Source organism: Microtus oregoni, unplaced genomic scaffold, assembly GCF_018167655.1.
Source record: "Microtus oregoni isolate MIOR12 unplaced genomic scaffold, Mior012 000012F_ref0000307, whole genome shotgun sequence".
NCBI lineage: Eukaryota > Metazoa > Chordata > Mammalia > Rodentia > Cricetidae > Microtus > Microtus oregoni.
Window position 1 is genome coordinate 34,836,813 of NW_024543071.1, and position 27,737 is coordinate 34,864,549.

Genomic DNA, 27,737 nt, shown 5'->3' on the forward strand with positions numbered 1-27,737 from the left:
ATCAAAAACCCATTGCCATTGTTCTTGAGTTCTCAGTAGTCCTCACTGTCCGCTATGTTCAGCGAATCCGGTTTTATCCCATGCTTTTTCAGACCCAGGCCAGCTGGCCTTGGTGAGTTCCCGATAGAACATCCCCATTGTAAGAATCATACTTATCAGTAACTGTGTTTCTGTTGTGACAGCATGTATTTAGTTCGTATTTTCTCTATTTCCACTTCGAGATGATCCTTGTTCTAAATAAAGTTCATTCTGGATTTGCTTATTATGTAATGGTTTCATTCATCATATAGTTTTAGAATTTGCTCCCTTATAAGAATATTAATCATGCAGTGTTTATTACTTAAGAATGAGGGTGCAAGTGAAGAAAATCTTTATCTTCTCATTCTTAACGATCTGTTTTTTGGCAGTGGATCTGAGACTTTGTCCTTGCTGGGAACACTGGAGTTAAGTTAGAGACCTTTTCCATGAAGATCAGCTATAAATAGGAGTCTTATTATTGGGTCATGAATCTTACATTAAGTATTTCCCCAAATTTCTTGAGACAGACAACAACTTGGGCTTCCCAATTTAGAAGCTAGAGAGTTAGTTCTTACAAAATAATTGGAGTGGTTTTTTTGTTGTTGTTTTTTTTGTTGTTGTTGTTTTTAAGCATTTTAATCCCATTAGTATTTTGAGGATGACAAAAGCAGGCAAAAGTGAAAGTGCTATAAACATGCATAAGCAAAGGCTCACCTTAACTTTGTGAAATGGAAGTAAAAATCATGTGTGGTGCTTTCTTATTAGTGTTTAAGCGGATTGGCCAGCAAATACAAGTTCTAATGACTGCGTAGACTTCTGACGTAGGAGCAGATAGATAGAAGGCATGCATTCTTATCTTTTCTGTACCTTTTAAAATTTTAGAGATTCAAGTGAATTGAATAGAGGAGCATCAAAATGCATCTGGTCAGTAATAAGTTAACCATTTCAGCTTTCCATTGATTCCAGGCACATTAGGGTGCATTCAAGAACTAAGCCACAGGGAAGACAAAAGTACTTTTAAGACACTGGGTGGATCAGTCATTTGGAAAAACTGAGAAGTGAACAAGCAAAAAAACAACATCTTAGATATCTTCTTACTATGTCACAATAGAAATATTGACTGCACAGAGTTCTGTAAGAATAAGAAGGCAGAAAAATGACCAAATTTTCTTGATGAAGAGTCAGGAAAACTTGTTTAGAAAAATGATTTGACTAGAGTCTTAAACAGTGAATGGATTTTTTTCTTTTTCAGAACACCTGGAATACAGGTGATTTTTTTCCCCCAGGGGTATAGAAGCCTTACTATTTCAGGGATGATATTTTAGAATGACTAGGACACATGGCTGCATGTAGCTAAGAGGAAAGGTATGTGAGTCTTCCACAAAGACCATGAATGCCATGATACATAGGATTTTTCTCCTGGTGGCAAGAAAGAGGCTCTGCAAGATTTAAAACTAAGAGACACTTGAGGGGTGGACTCTCTCTGGTCTGGTCTCTGAAGTTTAGGGCATACAGGAAGATTAGAAAAACTTGGGTGGAGTGGGATGGGTGTGGGCTTAGAGAAGTTAATGAGAACACTTGGAAACTTAGTGCTAGAGTTTAGCTCCAAGCTTTTGGAAATAAGCTGAACCCTTGGAGAGACTCACTGAATTTGGAAAGGTGGCCTTTAGGCAGTGTCCCTAAAGTTCTCCCACAGCTTCAGGCTGTGTAAGACAATAGAAGAATGAACTTTTGAAGATTTTTTTCCCTTTGATTTATTTTCCTATTTAATTTAAAATGATGATGGTCTTTTGATCTTACTGTTTGAATGTCTGGGAAAATATCTGATGCTTTTATTTCTGAAGGAAGAAATTAAATGAACACATTTAACACCATGAAAATTTTTCTAGACATGTTTTAAATGAGAATAGACTTTCTTCTCCAAGGTAGTGCTAGTTTGGGGAAAAGTTCATAAAACTTAAGTGTGGAAGCTTATGCCTTATCCCCTTATACTGACCATTAAGAATTTGCTGAGAGACTCTGATACTTTATTATTATTCTGTTGTTGGTCCTTTCATTCTTAGAAGTAAGTACCTAAAGGATCTGCTATAAAGCAGAGTTCTCTAAATGGTAGTGTTTTCAAGGACACTGTTGCAGTGGGGCAGTGGTGTATTTCGAAGGTTTTTTTTTTTAAACACAGTACTGCATATTCACAGAATTGGCACATACAGACTTCCCTTGAAACTATTTGCCTCAGTGGTGATGATAATCTTGGGGTGGTTTTAACCTGTCTTTATAAATATTTGTTTAACTGTTAATGGAAAAGGAAGTATGTTTAATGCTAGGATTTTGATCCCTTGGTGTAAATTAATACTCAAAAATGTCTTCATTCTCAGAATATTTGCTTCCTTGCCTGATCATTTTTCTGGCTCAGAACACCCAGCATGTTCCATATTTGAAGTATTGATATATAGTATATTAACATAGAGTAGTTTAATAAGATGGGAATTTTGTTTGTCTATGCCAAGATAAGCTTTCATAACCTTGCCGTGCACTGAGTGTGCGGCTGTTTGCTGCTAGTGAACAAGGCCAGGCACAGCTGGCCAGTTCTGAGCTAAAGGAAGTGTTTTATCTTAACATTTGTATGCTTAATCAGACATATGGAATGTGACAAATGAACTTTGTTTTCCATGTAGAAATGTCTGACAGGCTGCTTGGGTCTAGTGTTGAAATGTAATTGTACTTTTGATTGTAGTTTTGTGTTCTTTTAAATATTCCCTTCATTTTAGTTTAATTATAAAGTCACTGTTCTCTGCTCTTCCTTGTACTAATGTTAAAACAGAAAATCAGTCATCCATTTTCGTAAATTTACTTCTATGTATTTAAACCAAACCAAGTGCTGGTTGTGGTTGATTCTTAGTGATTTGAATCACTGCATTTATAATAAGGTTCAGTCATCAATAATTTTCCAGAGAAAGCGTTTGTTCTGACAGCATTGTGAACTGAGAAGCTTCACTCTACTTGAGCCCTCATTCTGAACAAGTAAAATCAAACATGTGGTTCCAGAGGGAGCTAATATTAATTCACAATCTGGTGGTTTGACTCCTTTTGGTTTTATTTTGTTGATACTTAAGATTGATTCCAGAGCCTTACACATGCATTGTCAAAGTGCTGTTCTTCCAGCCCCAGAGTTCTAACATCCCCAACCCCCACCAGACAGTCTCACAATGTAGCTGTCCTGAAACTCATTATGTAGACCAGGCTGGTATCAAAGACACAGAGATACACCTGCTTTTGCCTCCCAAATGCTGGGATTAAAGGTGTGTACCACCATGCTCAGCTTTAGAGTTCTAGTATTTTTTTATAATTTATTTTTGATTTTGTATACATTGGTGTTTCTTTCTTTTTTAAATTATTTTTATGGAACTATACCTTTTTCTCCACTCCTCTCCTCTCCTAGCCTCTCCTGTTAGCCCCACGCTCCTAATTTACTCAGGAGATCCTATCTTTTTCACCTTCCTATGTAGATCCATGTATGTCTCTCTTAGGTCTTCTTTGTTGTCTAGGTTCTCTGGGGTTGTGGACTGTAGGTTGGTTTTCTTTGCTTTGTATTTTATGTACATTGATGTTTCGTCTGCATATGTATTTGTGTAAGGGTATTGGATGCTCTAGAAGAGGAGGTACGGATAGTTGTGAGCTGCCATGTGGGTGGTGGGAATTGAACCTATGTCCTCTAGAAGAGCAGCCAGTGCCTTTAACTGCTGAGCCTCATATTTTTATATTAACTCACCAGCCCTAGTATTTTTCTATTACATATTTAACATAGAGAAGTTGTAAAAGAATTAGGAAAATCCCAAAGGCTTTTGGAATGTGTACAAACTATTATGCCTTTGTTACTTCTTTTATTTCACATTTGGGGTAATAGCTGCTTAGAAAAGGTTATTTAGATAATTTTTAACTCTGAAAGTATTTTAAAGCATATAGAGTTATAACTGAAGGACAATCAGAAGTGGAAAGAAAACTTTTTTTGGAGCAGTAACAAGTTTTTGTTTGTTTGTTTGTTTTGTTTTTGGCCTGATCTTTACCATTCAGCTACTTTTAGAAATTTTAGGTAGACTTCTTTTACCATCTCTCTTTTTTTTCTTTCCTTTCATTTAATGTTTCTCCCTAAGTATAATATGTAGTTTTAAAAAAGATTTGTTTATTCTTATTTTGTGTGTTTGATCGTTTTGCCTGCATGTTTGTGTACCATGTTTGTGCCTAATACCCATGGAGGTCTGAAGAGGGCATTAGAACTCCTGATACTGGAGTTTCAGGCAGTTCTAAGCCACCAAGAAGGTGCTGAGATGCAAACCTAGGCCCTCTGTAAGAGCAGCAAATGCTTTTAAACATTTAGCTCTCTCCAACCCCCAAGGCTGACTAGTTTCTATGCTTACATATTTTGATTAAAAGTCCTTAGAGATTTTTCTTTTTGAGACAGGGACTCATATAGCCCAGGCCTTGAACTCACTATTGTAGCCAAGGATGTCCTTGAGCTTCTAATCCCTTTATCTAACTCCTAAATACTGTTGCCCAATTTGAAATTCTATTCTTGATGAATTGCATGTATTTTATAAAATTTTCAACTATTTAAATGCATTTTCTTCCTTTTAGAGTTCATCTCTCAAATATATTAGATCTACATGCCTATGATAGTCTCTCTGGAATAAGGTATGTTTTCAATATTTTGGTTATTTTTATGTAAACTTTTTTATTGTTTCCCATTATTTAGATGCCATTTCTTAGACATACAAGTTTGCTCTTTACTTTCTGAATAAAAAGAAAGTCTTACTTTGTAGCTTAAGCTGATCTTTAACCTTGTGATCCGCTGCCTCAGCCTCCCAACTTCTAAGATACAGGCATGCACCAACACTCTTGGCTCAAAAGACCATTTCTAATTATGATCATGGAAGCTGGCTCTACATAATTATAATGTAAATGGTAATGTATCCTGGAAATCACCAGTATTTCTGTGCTGGCCATTATAATACTCTAAAAAAAATTGTAAAATACAGAAAAAAATCTGAGTGCTCTCATAGACTACTTCTTTCCCTTTGGTAATAGATCAATTTTCTGTCTCCTTTTGGAGGGATCTTTATGATAAGAGATGGAAAAAGTTTATTCTTAGACATCAGTGTTTTGTTATTCTTATTTTATTTTGCTTTGTTTTGAGACAGGATTTTGCTACATATAGCTTTGGCTGGCTTGGAACTTGCTGTGTAGACCAGACCAACGGGCCTGAACTTGCGTAGATCTGCCTGCCTCTGCCTCTGGTATACTGGAATTGGAGGCATGTGCCAATGCATTCAACTCAGTTCTTTATTTACTTTTCTAATTGTACTAAGAATATATAACATAAGATCTTTCATAACAGATTTTTTAAATTATAATACAGGATTATTAATTTTAGACATGATGATATATAACACAGACTTGTAAAACTTGTTGAATGGTATGTCCTTGTCTTTCCTTCCTGGAAACCAATCTATTCAAGTGCCTGCTTCTGTGGGCTGTGTTATTTTGTCCTTCAGTGACAGGACAGGACAGGACCCCCCTTTTTTTGTGTGGGTTCAGTTTCACCATTGGAAGGTTAAAAGTATAAAATTCCCCTTGATGATTCAAGACAAAAAATGAAATCAGAGCTCATTAGAGAGACCCAAAGGCAGAGGCCTGCACGGACTCTTTTTACAGTGCGCTTATATATACACAGACATGCACTGACATATACACAGACATGCTTATACACAAAGGCAGAGGCCTGCACGGACTCTTTTTACAGTGCACTTACATATACACACATGCAAATACACAAAGAGCACACATTTCTTTGTTCATCTAAAAATAAACATTTAAGTTGTTTCCACATTTTAGCTCTTGTAAACAACGTTATAGTATCTTTTTGTGTCTACTCAATATCATGAAAATAGATTCTTCTCTGAGTATTTTTAATTAGTAAGGCTGTTATTTTTATGAGTAGGCATAGTGAGTGGCTCGGTACTTGTGAGCTTCAAGTAGGCATCCGGTCCTCCACATTTTTACTATTGTGCACTCTTTGAAACAGCTTCTGAAGTAACCCATGAGGATATGACATGGTGTTTTAATGGACCTCTTTATCTTATAGAGAATTTTAATTCCCATTTACTGTGATTTTTAAAAGTGGAACTACTTTAGTGCCTAGAAGTGTGGACTATGCAAGACAACTGTTTCCTCATGTTTTAAATTAAAATCCAGAGAGGTGGATTTTTCATCTCCTAAGTCAAGGGCTAGAACTAGCCATTCTAGAAGTTAAGTCATTAATAAAGAGCTGCTTTTACTCACTGCCTCTGTGTTGGACTTTCAGAGTAACTAACTCAGTGACAAATGAAAATACTGCTGCTGTGAATACATCTGTGTTTGCTTTTCTTGGTCTATTCCGTAGGAAGATAGGAGTGTCTGGTGCATGTGAATCATGAGTGTGTGTTCATTTAAATACATTCCTATGGAGATGATATGATCAGAGCACCTGATTGCTGCTTTCCACAGGGTGAAGTTTTCCTGGCCCATTTTCCTGCTGTACATTTTGAGTACTCAAGAGTTTTTATACTTAATGATGAATGCATATGGAATATGAAAATCATTAGGAATTGCATTGATTATTTTTCACACAAAAGATTCTGATAATGAATTTCAGGTTTTAGTAGAATATGCTTGTCTGCTATACTAGAGTACAGTTTCTTTTCTTTGTTATTAAGACAGACAATTCTGGGACTTATAGGAACTAACCCTAAAGGTTCCTTGTTAATCTTTTTGACTTTTACTTGGATGTGAAGTTGTATGTACTCACTGTCTGGCAACACTGAAACCTGATTTTCCTACAATTTTCTGATCTTATTTGACTTTTGATTAAGAGCAGTTGTAATATTTTAGCAATACCAAAAAGAGTATGTATGTGATGTTGTCCTCCAATTGTAGATAGACCTTTGCCTGGCTTCTTTTTGCTTAGCTGTTTCAATAGGAGAATCCAGCCCCGGGCAACCAGCTGGGAAGGATTTAATTTGACACTTTCCCTACTAAGCCCGCCCCCCCCAGTGTGAGTCATTCCTTCCACGATGGTTCCTACAGCCTAGACTTGCTGTTACTAATTCACCCCTCACTGTGCTTCAAGAAAGAACACCTGCAAGACTTTAAGTCCCTCCCCTCCCTCTGCCCTGTCACCATCACTGTCTAAATGTGTGCTCCAGTTGTTATGGTGGTAATTTGTTCTGCAATCTTATGGCTCTTCTCATAACAGAACAGTGCATTCTTAAGATTCTGACTGCTTTTTTTTAATTTTAAAGTCAGGGTCTCACTATGTAACTCTGACTGTCCTGAAACTCACTATGTAGTCCAGGCTGACTTCCAACTCTGGCTCCTGAGTGCTAGATTAACGGGTACATCACTATGCCTGGCTTCATTTTTTTCTTAACTGGTAACTGATTATATAGGAAATTTGTACTTGGATTCTTTTTGTCTTTTAATAATATATATGTATATCCAGTGGAAACCTTTAACAAAGGAAAGTTTACATTTCTAACTTTTTAAAGCTACCAACATATTTTCATATCAAGGAAACTTGGAGCACTACAGAATGGCCATGCCTGTGTTCCCAAGCCTGTTGAAATTATTGTATTAACCTACTAGAATTATAAAGAAAACTACTGACATATTTAGCAACAGAATATTGCTAAAATAGTAGTTTTTCCCTTCATTGAATCATACTTATGATGTGATTGGGTGTGCATTCAAAAGATTTTTTTATATCTTAGATCTGTCAGCTTTTCTCTACATATATCTTAGATCTCTCAGTTGTTCTATACAAATATTGTATATATGTATAAATTTAGACTGTTCAAAGAGTGGGTAAATTGGAACTTTGTGATAGATTTGATTATAAAATGTTTGTTCCTTAATTAGCCTTGTGTCTCTGAGTAATGGATAATATTAAATCGGAAATATGATGATCTTTGAATCGGTAATTGGTTGTTCTTAGTTTACAGAAAAAACTTCAGCATGTGCCAACAGCACCCCACCTTGATCAGGTAAAATTAAAATTTTATAAAATTTAAAGTGTTTCTTTCAATTTCAGTTCTACTTAGGGTACTTCTTGTTAGATCTCTTTCTAAAATACTATTTATAGCTTAGGTTGGCAGTGTTGATAGTTTTACATGTCTTTAGGGGTATGTAATCTAGTTTAGCATGAGAATTTGTTCTGTGTTAGGAAACATTCTAATCCTCATGTTTGCTGATATTTTATAAAATTCTGTATTCAAACTTATTTTGAGGAGAATTTCTACCTAAACGAAACCTGGAGATTTTTTCTGCTTTCTGCTTAAACTGTCTTTAACTAATTGATTAGGGACAGTAAAGGATGGCCTATTTAAATAAAAACTCACCTTGAATTTTACTTTCAGTAGCACTGTAAATTTGAACTCTAGTTTTTGTGATTACTGAGGGTGATATTTAAGATGCTAGGGACAAAGTAAGTATGTTTTCTTTAAACCGTGTTTCTCCTAAGCAAGTCCTGGAGGGCAGAACTTTAGAGTAACTCCGTGATTTCATTTAAAGCAGTGAGAGGACTTGTGCTGAGCCGTGTGCCTGGCTCCTCTGTCTGGAAGTTGTGACTGACTTCTCAGGTCTTCATCGCTTGTGACGGGGCCAGGATAGCAACAGCCACTTGTACGTTTGTCGTCATTTGGCTCATGTTCCTAGGGGGCTGTACCACCATGTGCATGGCATAGTTCTCAGAGAATATGGCTCATTACCTCTAAAATGACTAAGTGAGAGAAATAGTAAGTCCTTGGCAGTGGAATTTTAGGGGAAATTAAGTGTAGATGGCATTTAGTAGCACTCCTAGGATGAAGTTTAAGCACATATTACTGAACTTCTGGGTTCAAGATATTACATTAGGAATCTGGGATTTAAAGATGAAGAAAATGGAGTCCTCACAAGAACCTTTATGATGGCCAGTATCTATAGTCATGGTGCCCTGAATACACCCCATGATGGTATTTGTAACATCATGCAATGTGATTTGAAACACTTCCCCATTGAAAATAATTGTACATTGCATAGCACAGGATTTGATATTTAATAGCATCTCAGTGAGCTCTTTTTCATCTTCCTCTCGGAGAGGCAGCTTTGCTTCTGCCTCTCTCCCCAATTTTCTGCTTCCCCCCTTCTCTGTCTCTTTCTCCTCTTCTCTCTCTCTCTCTCTCCCTCTCTCTCTGTCCCCCCTTCTCCCTTCCTCCTCCATAACCCCCTGAATAAACATTCAACCTCAAAAAAAAAAAATAGCATCTCAGTGAATATTTGTCAAAGGAATGAAAAGCTGAGATGCTCCAACAGCGGTGTGATTCAGGATCACTTACGGAGCATCCTGCCTTCCTACCTTTCTGCCCTTCTTGCTGTCCGAATTCAGATACTCCATAGTTCCTCCAGAAGTAAAGCTTAGAAATAGGAATATTAATCATAGCTTAACTTTTTATTATGAATATTTTCAGTGTTATGCAAAAGGAAAGAGACTAAAATGGGTCTCTTTATACATCAGTTTAAAAGTTATCAACGTTTTGCCAATTTTAATTCATCCATCTTCCCAATATTCCTTTGCTGAAGTTCGAAACGTATATTTTTAAATAGTAAATTTCAGACAGTAGAATGGCGTAAAGAACCTGTACAGACTTACGACTCCTGCTACAGCATGTTAACGCAAATCCCAGACGTTACGTCATTTTTCCAGTAAATAGGGCATGTCTGTTTTTGTTAAAACTCAACGTGAGTTTCTGATATACTGCCCTGCTTTAAACGCATAAACATAGGGCAAAGGAATATTCCAGAGAAAGGGATCTAGGATTCAAGCATGAACCTTTTTGTTGGTTTAATGGATCAGAGTTACAGAGAAGGAACTGCATTTCTTCTTCACTCATTGGCAAGTTCAGGGCTGAAGACTTCATCACAAGACAGATTAGCAAGAAGAAAGCATACAGTTTTTAACTTGTTAGTTTTTATGATATGGAAGACTTCATAATGAAATCATTAAGAATCGGTTAAACCTGAATGTTTCTGTGTTAGGTTTGATTAAAAACAAAGAGTTGTAGAGAACTAAGATAGGGAAAGAATATGGCCTAACAATACTAATTTGGAAGATTTAGCAAAAGTTTATTTGTTTAGAATCTTCTTTGTGACTTTATCTTCGGACATAAGTATAGTGTCCATTCATTGCTCCAGGGATTTGGACCTTACTGGGGTATGAGGGAATGAAGAAAAGACAGACACAGTCAGAAAAAAAAAAAAAAACCACACACACACACACACACAGAAAAGCTGAGATTGGGTGGTCTGGGCTCTTGACTGAAAAAACTTCAGCAGGTGAGAAGCACAGGGTTTATTTTATAGAGTTGAGCAGAATTTATGGTATATAGCATGACCAAGGAGACATGTTTAGCTAATTTTGGTAGGCATGATCTCTGTAGGGAAGCAGACTTGAGACTATAAATATCTGGTTAGTGGTATATATTCTCTGCATATACTGTCAACACCTGCATTTGGTCCCCCAAAGAAGGCTTTGCCATTCATCTGAACCTGAGGCTATACCTTGACATGGCTGTGCGTATGTCAACAACACATATTCACTCAAGACTTCCCCCTTTCCCTACAATAAGGTTGCTGTTTTCTTGGTACTTCTCACATGAGTATCTTAAGATCTGTTACAGGGAAAGCACAGAAAAGCAGTCCTATGTTTATGGCCTGTTTCAGAGAAAGGGGGAAAAGGTGGGGTGGGTAGAGTGGGTGAGCTGGTTTTCCTGCTTTTGTTTTTCAAATGCCAAAGTGCTACATTTTGATCTAGAATATCGTACTGCTTACTTTTCTTGTTGCTTTAACAAAACACCTGACCTGAGCAACTTAAAGAAGGAAGGATTGGTTTGGCTTACAGTTTGAGGTGTGGAAGTATTGGCAGCAGGAGCCTGCACTAACTGGTCACATTGCATCTGCAGTCAGGAAAGGCAGAGAGATGGATGCTGGTGTTCAGTTTGTTCTATCCTTTTCCTTCCTTTAAGACCCTAGCCTGTGGAGAAGTACTGGCATATTCAGGGCGGATCTTTCACCACTTAAACCTTTTCTGGAAACACGCTTAATTATTTAAATAATTTTTTAAAATTTTATTTTATTTTATGTGCATTGGTGTTTTGTCTGTATGTTTATCTGTGTGAGGGTGTCAGATCCCTGGTACTAGAGCCACAGAAAGTATTGAGCTGCCACATCAGTGCTAGGAATTGAACCCAGGTCTTTTGGAACAACAACCAGTGTTCTTAAGCATGAATCCAACTCTCCAGCCCCTCCATAGTGTTTCTAAATCAGGTCAAATGACAATGAAGGTTAACTGTTACATCTAACCTTAACCTTATCAAAAACTTTAGGAAAGATGGTTTTTTCATATAAAGTAAATGATTCAGGTTTTAGTGTGTAATTCAGCATTATTTGTGTATACACACACACATTCGTCCATGTGTACAAATCTACTCAGGTCAATATAATAAGTGTATCTAAAAATGTATAGAAGTTCTGTATGCACCTTCTGGTCAGAGAATGGACAGTTGCCATTTTGACTTGAATACTAAAGAGAATTTTGAACTAGTTAGGGTTTTGTTGACTGTTTGCTTTAGTAGATACAGTGGAAGGGGAAAGCCAACAGTTTCACTATTGGAAAGTGAGCACATAGTCCCAGAGAAGCAGGCTTTTAGTGCAGAAGTCTTTTTAGATGACTGGAACTGGAAATTTGTTCTCAGGTGTAGTAATAGGGGCGGCGGGGCTGCGTTCCCAGCACCCCGGCCGCCTGCTCGGCTAGCTTATGCCCCAAAATAATTACACAGACACTGTATTCTTTTAAGCACTGCTTGGCCCTTTAGCTCTAGCACTTACAGGCTAATTCTCACATCCCGATCAACCCATCTCTAATAATCTGTGAGAACCGGTCTTACCGGGAAGATTCTAGCCTAGTCCATCCTGGGTCGGAGCTTCATGCTGGGAGCGGGGCATGGCGTCTCTCTCTCAGGCGTCTGCTCCCGAGAGAGCTGTGGAGTCTCTGAGCTCACTTCCTCTTCCTCCCAGTATCCTGTTCTGTTTTCTCCTCCCACCTATCTTCTAACCAATAAAATGGGCCAGGGCAGTTCCTTTATTAGCCAATGACCTTCCTCCATCACTCAGGTATTGAGGTATAATGTGTAAGGCAAAGAAGGCTCACACTGATGTGCTAGAGAAGCAGGACTTGCCTTTGGGATCTGGAGACCAAGCATGAAGATGCTATACCATGGAACAAATACCTGCAGTAGAAACGGGGTAAACGGTGATCTCTCTGTGTTTGGATTGGTAAGAAGAGGAGGAGTGATGGAAAATGTAAACTAGCTAGAGGAGCCTAGACAGCTCTAGGAGCATCTGGAGGACAGAGATTTGAATGAGAATGCCACGTGCTGGGGGCTGGAGAGATGGCTCAGAGGTTAAGAGCACTGACTGCTCTTCCAGAGGTCCTGAGTTCAATTCCAAGCAACCACATGGTGGCTCACAACCTTCTGTACTGAAATCTGGTGCCCTCCTCTGGCATGCGGGCAAACATCGGGACAGAATGTTGTATACATAATAAATAAATCTTTAAAAAGAAAAAAGAATGCCACATGCTCTGCTGGGCATTTGGAGGCAGAAGATACCGCAGAGGCAAAGAACAGTAAAGGGCTGGAGCGTTGGAGACAGGTATTTGACTGCATTGCTGAGCTTGGTTTTCCAGATAAAGAAATCGTGTAAAAGTTATTTACATAGGCTATAAAACTGATAATCTAGTGAGTTAACTGGGAAAATAAGCCAAGTCAACAAACCAGAGTTACTGTTAATTTTATTTTAGAGGATTTCTTTATTAGGCTTTAGTTGTCCTGAATTATTGCCTCATTTTTCTGCTTTTGTGTTACTAGTCATGAGAAGAGACAGTTTTAGATTCCAAGCAGAAATAAATTTCAAAATCTAGTCTGAGGGTGGTAATACCTAGGATATTCTATGAGTTATTGAAGTTTTATTCCTGAGAAGTATTTACTGTAATTCACCTTTTTTATTTTGTATTATTCCTTGTTTAATCCTAAAAAGGTGAGCTGGTATGGGAATATAAATGAGAACGCCCAAGTGACAGCCTATGGCTAGTTTTATTTATAGAGGCAATTTTGAATTTTGAGTTTTTACTACAATTTATAGCTTTCATCATTTTTGAGTTTTCCTTATATGGAAAGACTTGAACTAGTATGAAAAGCCACAGTTCCAAAGTAGAGGCATCCACCTTGAACCCTATTAGGTATTGTCTTAATTTCAAGACTCATTTGTGCCTATTGCTGGAGTAAATTATACCCTTTTAAAATAAGTAGGTAATAGCAAGGTGTTGTGTTACCCGTATTCCCAGTTCTGAGGAGGTAGATGCAGGAGTATCAACAGTTCAAAACCAGCCTGGGTTACTTGAGACAGTCTCAGAAAACAACAAATAACTGAACAAAGTCTTATCACTAACTTGCAAAAGAAAAAAAATGCTGATCATACAAGACTTTAAGCTGACAATAAAGCAGAAAGTGTACTGAATTCTGTGTTGAGACATTCTCAGTAATAAAAGCTGTTATTCAACTTGAATGAAATACACTTATATACGTTTTTGAAGACAAATTATTTTATTTTGAATCTGACATGTGTTTCATTTGGGAATCTTTTACAATTTAGCTAGATATAAGACTTCTTAATGAAGAAAATATCAGCATTTAATTTAAATTCATAATATTACTTTGAACAAAAAACCCAAATAGTTTTAAAGTAAGATATGTTTACTAAGATCTTAAAATAAGTCCTTTGTATTGTGGAAAAAAACAACAACAAAAACTCCTTAAGTTGATCTCTGTCTTGTAAAGAAATTCTAGGTGTGCAGTGTTTGTGGTGTGTGTGCTATACACAGAGCTTTGTGTCTTGTGGGACTCAAATGGACTCACTGGACAGCAGCTTCTCAGTGCTGCCCTCACAGCCCCAAGTAGCTGCCATTTTATTTTCTGATTTCTGTAAGTTTTAACTATTTTAAGCACTTAATGTGAGCGTCAATATTTGTTCTATTACTGGCTCATTTCGTCTAGCATAGCATCCTCCAAGTTTATTTGCATTTTACTATATGGCAGGATTTCCTTCCTTCCTGAGACCAAATAATAATACATTGTACGTACATATCACTTTTTAAAAAAATACTTCCTTGTTGATGAGCACTGAAGTAATTTCTAGCTTTTGGTTTAATTATTGTAACAAAATACAGGTAGAGCCCTCACAATCTATGGTTTCCATTCTGTGTAACCAACTGCAGTCCAAAATATTAAGTGGGAAAATCCCATAAATAAATAACTCACCCGTGTAAAACTGAGTAGCATTATGAATCATCTCACCATTCTGCTGTGTCCAGATTGTTGTGTGAATCATCCCATTGTCTGCTGGATCCACGCTGAATTCAGTACCTGCCCATCACTCACTGAGTTGGCACCTCTGTTGCCAGATCTACTGTAGCAATATCATAATGCTTATGTTCATGTGACCCTTGTGTTACGGAATCACATCCCAAAGTCAAGACTAATAATGTTGACAATACAGTGTGTCAAAGAGAAGCTGTAGAGTGCTTCCTTTATGTGAAAAGGTGATTTACTAAGAAAGGAGGGAAATCATATATTGAGATTGGTAAGATATCTGCTCAGAATGAATTTACTATCTGTGACATTGTGGAGGAAGAAAAAGAAACGTGTGCTAATTTTACAGTTGGATTTAAACCTGGAAGTTATAACCACAGCATGTAAGCACTTAGTTAAACTGAAAAGGCATTAGCTGTGTCTCAGTATTACCTGTAGTTTCATACAAATACTCTATTGCATGTCCCACAGATAAAGGGAAGTGCTTTAAATGCCTTACATTTTAAAGTCCAACATGCTTTTTTAAATTGACTTTACTTCTGATATTTGAGTAAGAAAGCATTCTGTTTGCATTTTGACAATATCAGAGGATTAAGTGTTAGCATATTGATTGTCCTGCACTGATCTTTAATGCTTTTAGCTAGTCTCTAAATTTGCATAAAAAACAATTCTGAAGCTGGTGGGCATGCTGATGGCACACCTGAAGCCCTAGCATGCTAAGCTTGAAACAGGGATTATGAGTTCAAAGCAAACTTGGAATTCATAGCAAGACCCTATTTCAAAACCAATGAAGCAAAAATTAAAGTAAACAACTCAGCATTTTTATGTTTTCTTCTGCAGTCTTAAGTGGTCTTCTAAAATGCTTGGGGAGATGAGCATTTCTAAGATGTTACACAGACTCACGTCCTCTGTCTTCTTGTTACAAACTTCGGAGCTTTGACTTGCGATCTCACTGTCCAGGGTGAGAGTGTTGCTTTAACAACGTGCTTAGCCTTGTGTATTTCCATTGCTGAGATGGAGGTTTGGGGTTATGTTGTTGTCAAAGGGAGGTCTGAATTTTAATTAAGTAACGAGTTAGAGGAAACTTTAAGCTTCTTTAGAGAAGACAGATCTTTTGAGATCAGGAGGAAGTATAAATCTGAATTCTGTAAGCGACTCTCCAAGGACCTAAGCCAGAAATGCCACTGCTGCCAGCCTCGCTGATAACTCCTTCTTTTCATTCATCACAGTGCTGGCTGAGACCATGCCTTTCTTTCTAAGAGAGCAGAATCACAATGTTGTTTTGAGCAGTGCTTCTGCATCAGGGTGGTTTATTCTTCTGAGCTTCATTTGTCCAACTTATAAAGGGAAACAGTCCCCACTTCCCAGGATTGCTGTGATGAGCAGAGGAAAAGATGCGATGAGCCTGGCAGAATGCACACAATGTGTGCTACCCTCCTTTTTTGCTCAGGACACTTACATGAAAGAGTTTTTGTTTGTTTCTGTTTTTAAATACTGTTGATCTACTTTGTAGAATTGATAATTCCCAAAGAGGAAAATAATGATTAATAATATTATTAGTCAGCTAAAGCTCCATAAGTATAGCTCTTTTCTCTTTTTATCTTCAAACTGGTTATAGTTTTAAAAATAGGTGGATGATTCAATAAAACTTACGGATTATTCTCTTGATTTGCAGAGTATTGTTACAGTCACATTTGAAGTACCAGGAAGTGCAAAGGAAGAGTGTCTAAATGTATTTATCCAGGTGAATGCAATTTTAACTGATTAACGATTCATGAGCTGTTTTGTTGCATAGTTGTTGCATTTGCAGTGGTTGGTCTTATGAAATTGTGTCGCCCAATACAGAATCTCCTGTGGGAAAAGAACGTGCAAGACAAGGACGGCCGCTGCATGGAGGTCATACGACTGAAGGTATAATCTGCAGTTGTCCTCACAGACTTGGCGAGAGAATCCTTTTCTTGGCTGTTATGTAAAAACCATACTTGGTTTTAAACAGAAACACTATTTTTAGTACAAATAACCTTGGTCTGCCTTCATTCTAATAATTTTCATTGCTGAAAAGGAACTTTAGAAATCACTGTTAAAACAACAATAACAAAACAGAACAACAACAACAAAATCATGGTTTATTTGCACAGCTTCATTTAGTGCTGCACCTCAAACAACCTGTGTGCCTTGGCTCATTAGCCCGGATCTCCTCTGCCAGGTGTTCCCAGCAGTTATCTGGCTTATAAGCTTGACACTGTCAAACCTGTTCTTCTTTGCACAGATTGGTCACTTAGAGAAATGCTTTATTTTTACAAGAGAGCTTCATTTAACAGAAAAGTAATGTTGAAAATTCTGCCACCGCCGAGTCTTATGTTACTTGATGCATTTGACAGACACTATAAACATTTGTCATATTTTATACAGAGGTACAAAACACTGGAATTCTTGTTCAGTTTGGAAAGCCATTCATATTACTTGACATTTGGATGTGTGTGTTTGTGTTTGTTTGTCTGAATGTGGGTGAACATAAAACACAATGTGCAGGTGGAGATCAGAGGATAACTTTGTGGGAGTCAGTTCTCTCCTTCTGTGGGTTCTGGGAATCAGACTCAGTTTGCCATGTTTTAGAGGTAAGTGCATTTACCCTCTGAGTCAGCTACCTTGCCACCCCCACATTGAACTACAGTTGAATATAATAGCTTTCAATTTGATCATTACCTAAATTAATTGTAATACATTTCCAAAACAGATTCACCGACAGAATACCTTAATTTCTCAAATTTCCTTGTTAATTTGTGAAAGAAGTACGAGACCTTTAAGGCAGAGAAGTTAGTGTGATATGATGCAATAACAGGTTTGGTCACTTTCAGTTTTTTGTTGTGATAAATAACATTGAAAAAAATCCTAATATATTAATTTTAACAGTAGAAAAAGGAATCATTGTTAGGCATGATGTACAGTCAGGCAAATGAATTTCTGCGAGTTCGAGGCCAACCTGGCCTGCATAGCAAGTTTCAGGCCACCTAGGGCTTTAGAGCAAATTCCTATCTCAATAAAACAAGACAACAAAACAGAAAAGAGAAAGTAATTCTTTATTTTCAAGAAGTAGCCAGGTGTGGTGGTGCACACCTTTAATACCAGCACTCAAGAGGTAAAGGCCGGCAGATTTCTGTGTTTGAAGCCAGCTTGGTCTACAGAGGGTATTGCAGGAGAGCCACAATGACACAGAAAATCCTGTCTTGGGAGGGGAGGTCAGTATACTCAAATTTATTAGAAGTTTTAAAAACTTAAAATAAGCAAATAATTGAATCAGGTTTTTTCCTACCTTTATTATGAGATTGTCTTTTGAAAAATAATATTTTCAAATTTGATGTATTATTTCTGCTTGCTAATTTGAGATGGAACTGAGTGATCATTGTTCTTTGAGCAGGGGCTGGTATCCATCAAAGACAAACCACAGCAAGTGATTGTGCAAGGCATCCATGAGCTGTACGACCTGGAAGAGAGCCTAGTATGTTGGAAGGATGATGCTGAGAGAAAAAGTCAGCTGGTCTTTATTGGTAAGTAACAAAACACACAACTAGGTTTGTAGGAGACATAATGTGCTATTGAACCAGTATTAACTCAATAAGCTTGTGTATTTGTCTGAATCACAGATAATGTAAGGTTTTGCTAGAACTTTGTTCTTCAGATGACTTAGAAAAGTGGTTACTTCAAGTGCTAACTTGGATTTGAGGCTTACCTAGAAAGCTGTAGAAGGAATCATGTAGTTACTGTGGACTTGGTAGATCACTAGAGAGCACCGTGCATTTAAACACTGGAAATCAAGATGCTGTTTTCGTAAGCTTCATGTAATCACTATTTTGTTTTATTCTCAGGCAAGAATTTAGATAAGGAAGTTCTTATGGAACTCTTCCTCACTGCTGTGGCAGAAACAGAAGAGCAGAGGACAGCACCTGGCAAAGATCAAGTTTGTCCATCACACTAGAAGCCATTTCTTACCAAAAGAACTGATAAGAAAAACAAGGATCAGTTTCCTACTGGATGTATTTCAATCCTGAATTCTTTCATTACCTCTGTTAGGAGTTAGGAGTGTACTTTATGATAGTATTTATTTTATAAAATACATGAGGTTTTAGTAAATCATTATAAAACATTTGATATTCATATAATAAAATATATCCTCTGAAGGGTTATTTTGAGACAATATTTCACAGCAATTCCAGAATTTTCTTTCAAGTTTAAGCATGAATACTAACAACTTATGCTTCATTATATTTGTAAAAATGTGGCAAACTTTAACATTTTCATTTTCCTTTTAAACTTCAGATAATTACAGAGATACAATGATTGTATTGATAGTAACAAAAATATTAAAACAAATGCTGTCATTGTATTTTTAAAAATATTTAATCTTTTTTGTTTGTTTTGTTCTGTTTGTTTTTTGAGACAGGGTTTCTCTGTAGCTTTGGACCCTGTCCTGGAACTTGCTCTGTAGACCAAGTTAGCCTCGAAGTCACAAAGATCTGCCTGTCTCTTCTTTCTGAGTGCTAAGATAAAAGGCATATGCCACCACGATCCAGCTTACCCTTTATTTTTATGTTATGTGTATGGGTGTTTTGCCTGCATGTATATCTGTGCACCATGTGCATCTATTGCCTAAGGAGTCTGGAAGAGGGCACTGGATCCTCTGGGACTGGAAGGTCCTTTGGAAGAGCAGCCAGCATTGACCACTGAGCCATCTCTTCAGCCCTGTTGCTATGTTTTTAATGGACTGAGTCTCTAGTGTTCCTAAAGACTTAAAGAGGAGGAAATCTGAGTCAAAGAAATTAAACTGTCTCTTAGAATCAACGCCAAACCGTACTGATAGTGTAATGATACTTCGGCTCTTTGTTCTTTGTATTATGCTTAGAAGATTATAATTGTGGAATGTTAAGCTGTAGTTTTATTGTTGGCATTAAATTCATCTTGTCTATTTTGAATTGTGTTAGTTTTCTGTATAATCTGAGAAGTAGTGAGGTGCAATACCTTTACTTACCATAACTACAGATCACTGTGTGTGTGTGTGTGTGTGTGTGTGTGTGTGTGTGTGCTCGTGCGTGAATAAACACATGTAGATCAGAGAACAACTTTTGAGTCAGTTCTCTCCCTCCACCTTGTTTTGAGACTTCTTTCTGCTACTGGGCTGTGCACACCGGCCTTTGGAACTTGTAGCCAACAACTCCCTGTCTCTGTCTCCCCTCTCACTGTGGAATTGCCAGAGCTGGAATTATAAACTCAAAAGAAGTCTGAAGTTACCAAAGGTTTATGGCATGCACTTTTACCTGTAGCTTAGCCATCTTGCTGGCCTCACAGATAACTTTAAAAAATGATTTCTAAAATTTATATATATGTATGTTCACATATGTGAACATGTGTATTGGTTCTGTGGAGACCTGAAAAAAGCATCAAGACCCCCTCAAACTGGAGTAACATACAGTTGTGGGTTGTTGTGCATGCTGGCAACTGAATTCAGGTATTCTGTACATGAATGGTAAGAGATTTATTTTTTTTCTAATTAGAAAAAAATTTATTTATGCTCTTTCCATGCATCTTATTGTCCAGGAAACATTCTTGCATGTTTCTGAACTTCTTAATACCACACAGATTGTTTAAAGGTGAAGGACCACTGGAGGAACTGACCAGCTGCCCAAATTTCTCAGACCTCAGAATCTTCTCAATTTACATTAATTCTGAAAATCTGAACTACCTTGTCCAAAAATGACTAGGGGTATGTTAGTTAAGGTTCTCTAGAGCAGGGTTCTCAACCTTCCTAACGGTGCCATTCTTTAATACAGTTCCTCATGTTGTAGTGACCCCTAACCATAAAATTATTTTCATTGCTACTTCGTAACTGTAATTTTGTTACTGTTATCAATCATAATGTAAATATCTGATTGATGTCCAGGATATCTGATAAGCCACCTCTGTACAAGAATCATTTGACTTCTCCATTTGGTTGCAGTGCACAGGTTGAGAACCACTGCTCTAGAGGCACAGAACTGATAGAATGCCAGCAATGGTTTTCTCCTGATAGGAAGACTCCTGCAGGTGTTCAGTCCACACGGCCGGATTCTCAGTTGGTCTTTAATATATTTTGGGGATCCCAAAGAAGTTGGTTCTAATACCAGCAAAGGAATGCCTCAGCAGCCGGACAGATGAACTTGCCAGAGAGAATGAGGCCAAGCAGGCAAGCAACAAAAGCTCCTTCCATGTCCTTTATTTGGACTGCCAAGAGAAGGGGAGGCCCAGGTTTAGGATGAATCTTCCGATCTCAAAGGATCCAATCAAAAATCCTTCACTGGCATACCCAACAGCTTGGGTTTTAGTTGACTCAGATGTAGTCATGTTGACAAACAAAATTAACCATCACAAAGGGGTTGTAAAAAGAATCATTTTATTCAATTTTACAGTTTTAGAAGTGGAGTATAGTTCCTTTAAGAAATAAAAAACCTAAGAAGAAAATGCTGTTAGTGTAGTTGATGCCATGGTATCTGGTACAGAATAGATCATCAGGAAAGGTGCTGCAAGGAGCTCAGATACCAAGGGGTTCCAGTCCGAACTTTAATGAGCCTGCTAGGTTGTCATTCAGTGCTGCTTTTACTCTGCTGTTCATTCTTTCCCACATTGCACAGGGGAATGGTTCAGCCTTTAAAACCTCGTTAATAGGAATAAATCCAGGATCCACTCTGATTCCTTAAAAGCATTTGCCCACCAGGTAATCTGGCAGTTTCGTTCTCATGAGTACAGTAGTCATGAAAAAATGTAACATGACACAGACATAGCCAACTAAGAAAAGAAAAAACCTATTGAGTTTTGGAATATTTGGTGCATTGAGATCCAGGTCCAGGATGAAGAAACCTAAGCCATCAATGTCCTTTCATAATAGATTGTCTGTTTGCTCAATGACCTCTGGTGCCTGTGTTTATCAAACACTGAGTCAGCCTTTGGAGACTCAGTAAAAAGATCATAGATTATTCTTCCTATGACTTGTAATAAAGACCCCACCAGGGCATACACCATCATGGCCAGTGGCGTGTCCACCCCAGATGGCTTTTTTAGCTTCAGGTGGGGGGCATTTGAGGACTAAGAACTGGAATTGATAGAGTCTCCATGTCAGTGGTGGCAGGGTCAGTGCTGTGGCCCTAGCCTAACAATAAGAGTTCTTAATTGTCTAGCCAGCCCTCCAATCTCTCAGATAACTTTTGATAGTTGATGATTTGTGTGCGTGTGTGTGCACAATAGCTCAGTTTTCTCACATGCTACCAGTGAAGAAGGGGAGTTGTCAGTCTCACACAACTATGAACCCTGATTGCTATAATGACCTGCCTATAGGAAAGACTGGTGCAATAGTGGCACAAATTTTATTGGAGGACCATTTTTTTTTTTATTCAAGGCCCATTCATTTCATGGGTTGGAACCCATACCTGACACTGTTAATGAGACCAAGAACCCGAGACTAGAGAGGTCCTGTGCCCTAGGGGAAAACATGCTACTACCACTATTCTCCTAAAGAAACATAACAATAACTCCTGGTGTCTTCTGCTATATGCATAGATAGTATATCACTCAACCCACACCAGAGAAGTTTCTCGCAGTAGATGATAATTGACACAGACAATTAGATGAACAACACATAGAGAGTAAGAGACTTTGGAGGCTCAGCCATAAATGGGATGTCTGTCACACCCCTCCCCTCAAGGCTCAGGGGTCTATGCAGAAGAGGGCTTTATTCTTAATAAACTGTTTATTCTTTGGGGGAGGGTTGAGACAGGGTTTCTCTGTAACTGTGGAGCCTGTCCGGGAACTCCTTCGGTAGTGTTTATTCATTATTAATAAACTAAGAAATGCCTACATATAAAAATAATGTGGGCCACTCTTTGCTATGGGAGACCTGCAGGGTATTCTGATAATGGTGATCAAGGTTTAGATATGGTTTACCTAAGACATAAAATAAATTATTATTTATGAAAGACTTATAAATATTTTTATTATTTAATGTATATTTATACATTAAACAAATATAATACTTATTGCATATTTATATAATTAATGTTATATAATAGTATGTAATAGATCAATATAGATTAAATATATAATCTATAAAAATAATAACATTAATATATTTATATTATATGATGGCATATATTACTATCTATATACATAAGTATATATTTATTATATAGAATATATATGAAAAATAAAAAGGTTTTAAAATCTTTTTGGGTTTGAGGATACAGCTCCATAGTAGAGTATATGCAGTTCAATCTCCAGTACCAAAACTTATTTAAACAAAAAATAAGAAATTTTATGTCTTTAATCTCTAGACTGAATTGAAGGCAATTAACAAACTAAAGGTTTCTAAAGCAATGATGACCAATAGTCAATGATAGTAGGGCCTGGGGGCTATCTGTGAACTGGGTAATTACTACCTTTAGCTTGCCAGTCTAGGTGGAAGAATTGTATATTTAGACTGCTTTGAAAGGACTTTTCCATATTTAGAAATGCCTTATATCTGTGGGCATGGTGTTGAGAACAGTGAAGTCTGCCTTAAAATGCTGTTGTTTTCTCTGAATGAGACTTTTTTAAACTGGTATTTGTTCTGGCAAAAACAATGACAGCAAAACTGTTTAATCTTTGTAGAGTTGATCACCAAGAGCTGTTCACTGTTGAATTCCCACTGTCCTGGGGTGGCTTCAAATGTCCAGGAGAGTTGATCCCCAAGCACTGTTGGATGCCCACTGTTCTGGGATCACTTCAGATGTCCAGGAGCTAAGAAAAGGGAAAAGAAAGGAAGACTCTAAGCTTAAGCAACATCAATGAGGTGGAACAGTGAGAGTCTTTAGTTTGTTCTTCAGAATGAGGAACCACAGTGGACTTTCCCCAGGATATTCATCTTAGTTTTTATTGCTATAGCTCTTTGTTTTATTCAATTCAGAGTCCCATACAATTGACACCTTTACTAAAGTAAACAGTCCACAGTTACCTATTGCTGATATCTAATTGTAGCACATTATAATTAACAACCAAAGAAGCCCATGTCCCTTAGCAAGTATTTCCCATATCCGTTACACTAATCTCTGAAAAGTTGTGTATTCAAACTCCTTTAACTAATCATGTTTCTTCGAGACCCACTTGGATGAATAGGTAGGAGTACTTCATTCCATATTGCTGAACAATATTCTATTGTATGGTTACATCATACTCTGTATGATCAGCTGACAGATACTTGGGTCTTTAGGCTCTTCTGTTTATAGGCCCTTGCATGATGTTCTAGTTTGCTGTGTTAAATCATTGACCAGAAGTGACTTAAGGGAGGAAGCGGTTTATTTCAATTTACCTTCCATGTAATAATCCATCAGTGAGTGAAGTCAGGGCAGGAAGTCCATACAGGAGCTTGAAGCAGAAACCACAGTAGAGCAAGGCTGGCTAGCTTATGCTTACATTTGCTTTCTTGAGCAGTCCAGGCCCACCTACCTGCTACAGTGAGTGACCAGTTGAGACAATCTCTCACAGATGTGACCACTGGACATCCCCTGACTGAGGTTTGATTAGATTTCTCCACAAGAAAGGCTACCCCTTCCCTCTTTCTATTGTACTTTTTTTTGGGGGGGGGAGGGAATCACATGGGCAGTCCACACATAAAAGTAAGTTGGGGATTAGGCTCCATCTTGAAAACCTAGCAAGTCATTAGAAATTCTGCGAGAGATTTCTTTATTGATTTGATCATTTATTTTAGCAATATGGAAGCACAAACATATTTTAGACATTGAGTTATAACCCAGCTGCTGTGTTTGGTTGCACAGATCCCCCCCCCCCCCCCCCCCCCCCCCCCCCCCCCCCCCCCCCCCCCCGCTTTGGCTCTTGGGTCACCTTTGAGATCCACCCATATTGTGGGGGTCTTGTTTTGTTTTCGCATTTACACCCTTTAATTTGTAAATCCACCCAATTTCCCACAGAAGCTGACTTGAGGAAAACCAACAATACTCTTTCTCTCAGGTAATCAGGAGAGGGGGAGTCAGATTGAATGAGACACCTGCCCTGCCCTCCTGCAGTTTAGAATCACACAAATAGTCGTTGGTCAGTTTTGAATTCAAAAGCAAATAGAGAGCTCGGAGGGTAAAAACCTCCACAGAGCAGAAAGCTTAACTCAAAGGCTTGAAAGGGAGCTGTTCTCCAAAAAGAGAAACATCTTTTCATACTGTGTTTTGTTAGGTTTCCACCTCAGGAATTCCCACGATGGTGTGTTTTGCCCTCAGTCTCTATTTACTTAACAAAACATTCTATCACATTGCTACTTTAGTTGCTAGGTTAATTTACATGAAACTAATCTAAAAGTTTAGGTACTCCAAAAGCCTTCAGGGCGGGGGCGAGCGGGGGTGGGGGTGGGGGTGGGGGGTGGGGGTGGTTGGGTGAAGAGGTCCTGGGGTTGCTGTCCTGCCCTGCAATGTGGATGCTTGTCGATGGTCTCAGGTGTATCTAGTAGCAGGGATGCTGACGTCCAGCCCTTCCCCAGTTTAGTTTCAAGCTCTATTACTACAATAAAAGCCCGTCCTGTTTCTGGATGGATGTTGGTGGTCGTAGGTCGTAAGGACCGGCAGGCAGGCAAACACACCCTTACACTGAGGGCATTCCTTTATTTATAGGACTAGTAATACAGTATTTAAGTGGTGAAACCCGTGTAGATGACCAAGACTATTAGGAAAAAGAAAATTATCAGTTGTCACTGGGGTGCAAGTATGTTGCTTTCTGAAGTCTCTCTAGCTGATCCGTTCGTATGCACCTTTGTTTCTCTGGGTAAATATTAAAAGAACTTGGAGAATTGGGACTGTATAGAAACTAAGGAAATATTATCTTTTTTGTTTGTTTTTGACCTTTTTAAATCCACTCTGAACTTACACAGCTTATTGCTAGGGTGTTTTTACCTTTAGGGAAATCGAGTTAGGGAGAACATTTGGAGACATTTGCGTGGAGGCCAGGGGCCATTTCTCTTGAACAGGGCATATAGCATTAAATCGGTGAGCCATTCTGTTTTGAAATACATTCCTTTACCCTCTCCCGCGCCAAAGCCAGTATCTGAATGTCGATGTGGTGACAGGTCTTGGGTTTCATGTTTTCCTCCCTGAAGCTTACTTGTGCAATTTTAGAGCAAAATTGACCGAGCCCAGACAACGCCAGAGCACTCTGGCTGGTTAAACCAAGACCAGAGCATCTTTCCTTGGTAGTGGGTGGGTATGAAGGGTGAACCGAGGACCCTAATCATTGGACCGCGTCAGGAGGAAGCAGCCCCACTCTGAGGAACGGGAAGAGGGATATATAGCGGGGAGTCCACTGCACACATCTCAGAGAAACTTACAACACTAAGTACACCTTGCCACGCGGTGTTGAAAGGAAGAAACAGAAGGAACAGAAAAGTCTAACCCAGGAGGACTCCAGCTTCTTGGCAGACGCATCCCAGTTAGCCCCACCCACCCCAAACCAGGTGAGCTGCCACCACGTCCATCCCTCCTCCCCCTCTCATCCTCCATGAACTTGGCAAGAGCTGGGCGCCTTTGCTCCACTCCGCAGCCCAGTCCCCTAAGCTCCGACCGGGATGAGGTTGAGATCGACGTGCTGGCAGAGGAGGAAGATGGAGACCAGACGGAAGATGAGGAAGAGAAGGGGGAGATAAGCCAGATGTGCCTGGAGCCACAGTTGCCGGGGTCCGGGGCCCGCTCGCTTCCCCGGAGGAGCACGGGGGACCCGCGGCGACCTGGGCAACTCCTCCGGGCTCGTCCGCAAGTTCCGAGCGCCGCGGACAACCGCGACAGCAGCCACGGACGGTCAGCAGCCCGCCAAGCCCCCGTACTCCTACATCGCGCTCATCACCATGGCCATCCTGCAAAGCCCGCACAAGCGCCTGACACTCAGTGGCATCTGCGCCTTCATCAGCGGTCGCTTTCCCTATTACCGCCGCAAGTTCCCCGCCTGGCAGAATAGCATCCGCCACAACCTGTCGCTCAACGACTGCTTTGTCAAGATCCCCCGCGAGCCGGGCCACCCCGGCAAGGGGAACTACTGGAGCTGGACCCCGCTTCCCAGGACATGTTCGACAATGGTAGCTTCCTCCGGCGCAGGAAGCGCTTCAAGCGCCACCACCCGCCCCCGGGAGGCCACCCGCACTGTCCCTTCCCTCCACCCCGCTGTGCCCGCAACCCTGCACGTCTCCCACCCAAGCCTCCTGCTCCGCTACTCTGCCCCGCCGCAGCCCGGCCTCGGAACCCATCCCACCGCCCCGCCCGGGAGTCGCCCCTGCATGCCGCTGCACCCGCATCCTCTCCGCTACCTGCTACTCTCCACCCCCGCCTACGCCGAAGCGCCTAGAAAAGCCGAAGATGCGGACCCGGTCGCACCCCGTGCCATCCCCGCCCTGTCACCTGCACTGGGTTCCCAGCCTTGGAGCGGGAACGAGTACGCGAAATCTCGGCCGGGTCGAGGGTGTACCTCGTTCACCATTGAGAGCATCATGCAGGGGGTCAGAGGAGGAGGAACTGGGGCTGTGCAGAGTCCGCCCTCGGTTCCGTGGAGCTACTGCCACCTGCTGCAGCACCCAGCGTGCCTGCTGCACCCTCAGGCCGTTTCCCCCTTTGCTGCAAGTGTCCGCCGCCGCCCGGACAGTGTTGCAGCCGCAGCTTCAGCAGGAGGAGCAGGAGCAGCAGCAGCAGCACTGTTCCAGGAGCTGCGCTCCAGGTAAAGGCGCGAGGCTGGGCCGACAGGTGCCGATCGTTGCTGCGCTGCTGAAGCATCAACCTGCCGCCGAGGACTGCAGACTGACAACTCTGGCCGCCTTTTCGGGCAGAGAGGGGACCTTGCCAGCATTTTAAACACTGTCCAAGCCCAGTCTCCGGGCTGATTCACCCTGGCACACCTGGAGTCAAGAGGTAGGGCGGAACCACTCGCTGTCTAGGTTTGCATCACTTGCCTGCTAGATTTGTGCGTGGAAAACCAGCAGCGGAGCATGCAGTAAGTCCCGCCAAACTTTTACTACTGTGTTCTGCTCTCTTGATAACCCGAACACAGGGCAATCTGGGGAGCTTCAGGTTTCGCCTTGTCTTGTCCTCTTCAGTTGTGGCTTCCACGACGTTTCCGATTTGCATACTTCCCGGGGACCTATGAACTATGAACGTGAGTGCGATGTTTTGTTGTTAATAAAAAACAGAA

At 39.7% G+C, this 27,737-nt stretch overlaps 1 protein-coding gene and 2 pseudogenes across 2 annotated transcripts in view; 2 read left to right on the forward strand and 1 right to left on the reverse strand.

Annotated features, from left to right (window-relative positions):
- Positions 1 to 18,982, forward strand: part of LOC121454114 (COBW domain-containing protein 1) — a 47,236-nt gene extending 28,254 nt beyond the window's left edge. For both annotated transcript variants that reach the window (XM_041661315.1, XM_041661316.1), the window contains 6 exons: positions 4,651 to 4,707; positions 8,045 to 8,093; positions 16,186 to 16,254; positions 16,356 to 16,421; positions 17,929 to 18,058; positions 18,377 to 18,982. In XM_041661315.1, the coding sequence (XP_041517249.1) occupies positions 4,651 to 4,707; positions 8,045 to 8,093; positions 16,186 to 16,254; positions 16,356 to 16,421; positions 17,929 to 18,058; positions 18,377 to 18,486 (481 nt within the window). In that variant the 3' untranslated portion in view covers positions 18,487 to 18,982. The remainder of the gene's footprint in view (positions 1 to 4,650; positions 4,708 to 8,044; positions 8,094 to 16,185; positions 16,255 to 16,355; positions 16,422 to 17,928; positions 18,059 to 18,376) is intronic.
- Positions 18,983 to 21,234: 2,252 nt separating this feature from the next.
- On the reverse strand, positions 21,235 to 25,649 carry LOC121454709 (annotated as a pseudogene).
- A 414-nt stretch (positions 25,650 to 26,063) lies between these two features.
- Positions 26,064 to 27,400, forward strand: LOC121453758 (annotated as a pseudogene).
- Positions 27,401 to 27,737: the final 337 nt, after the last annotated feature.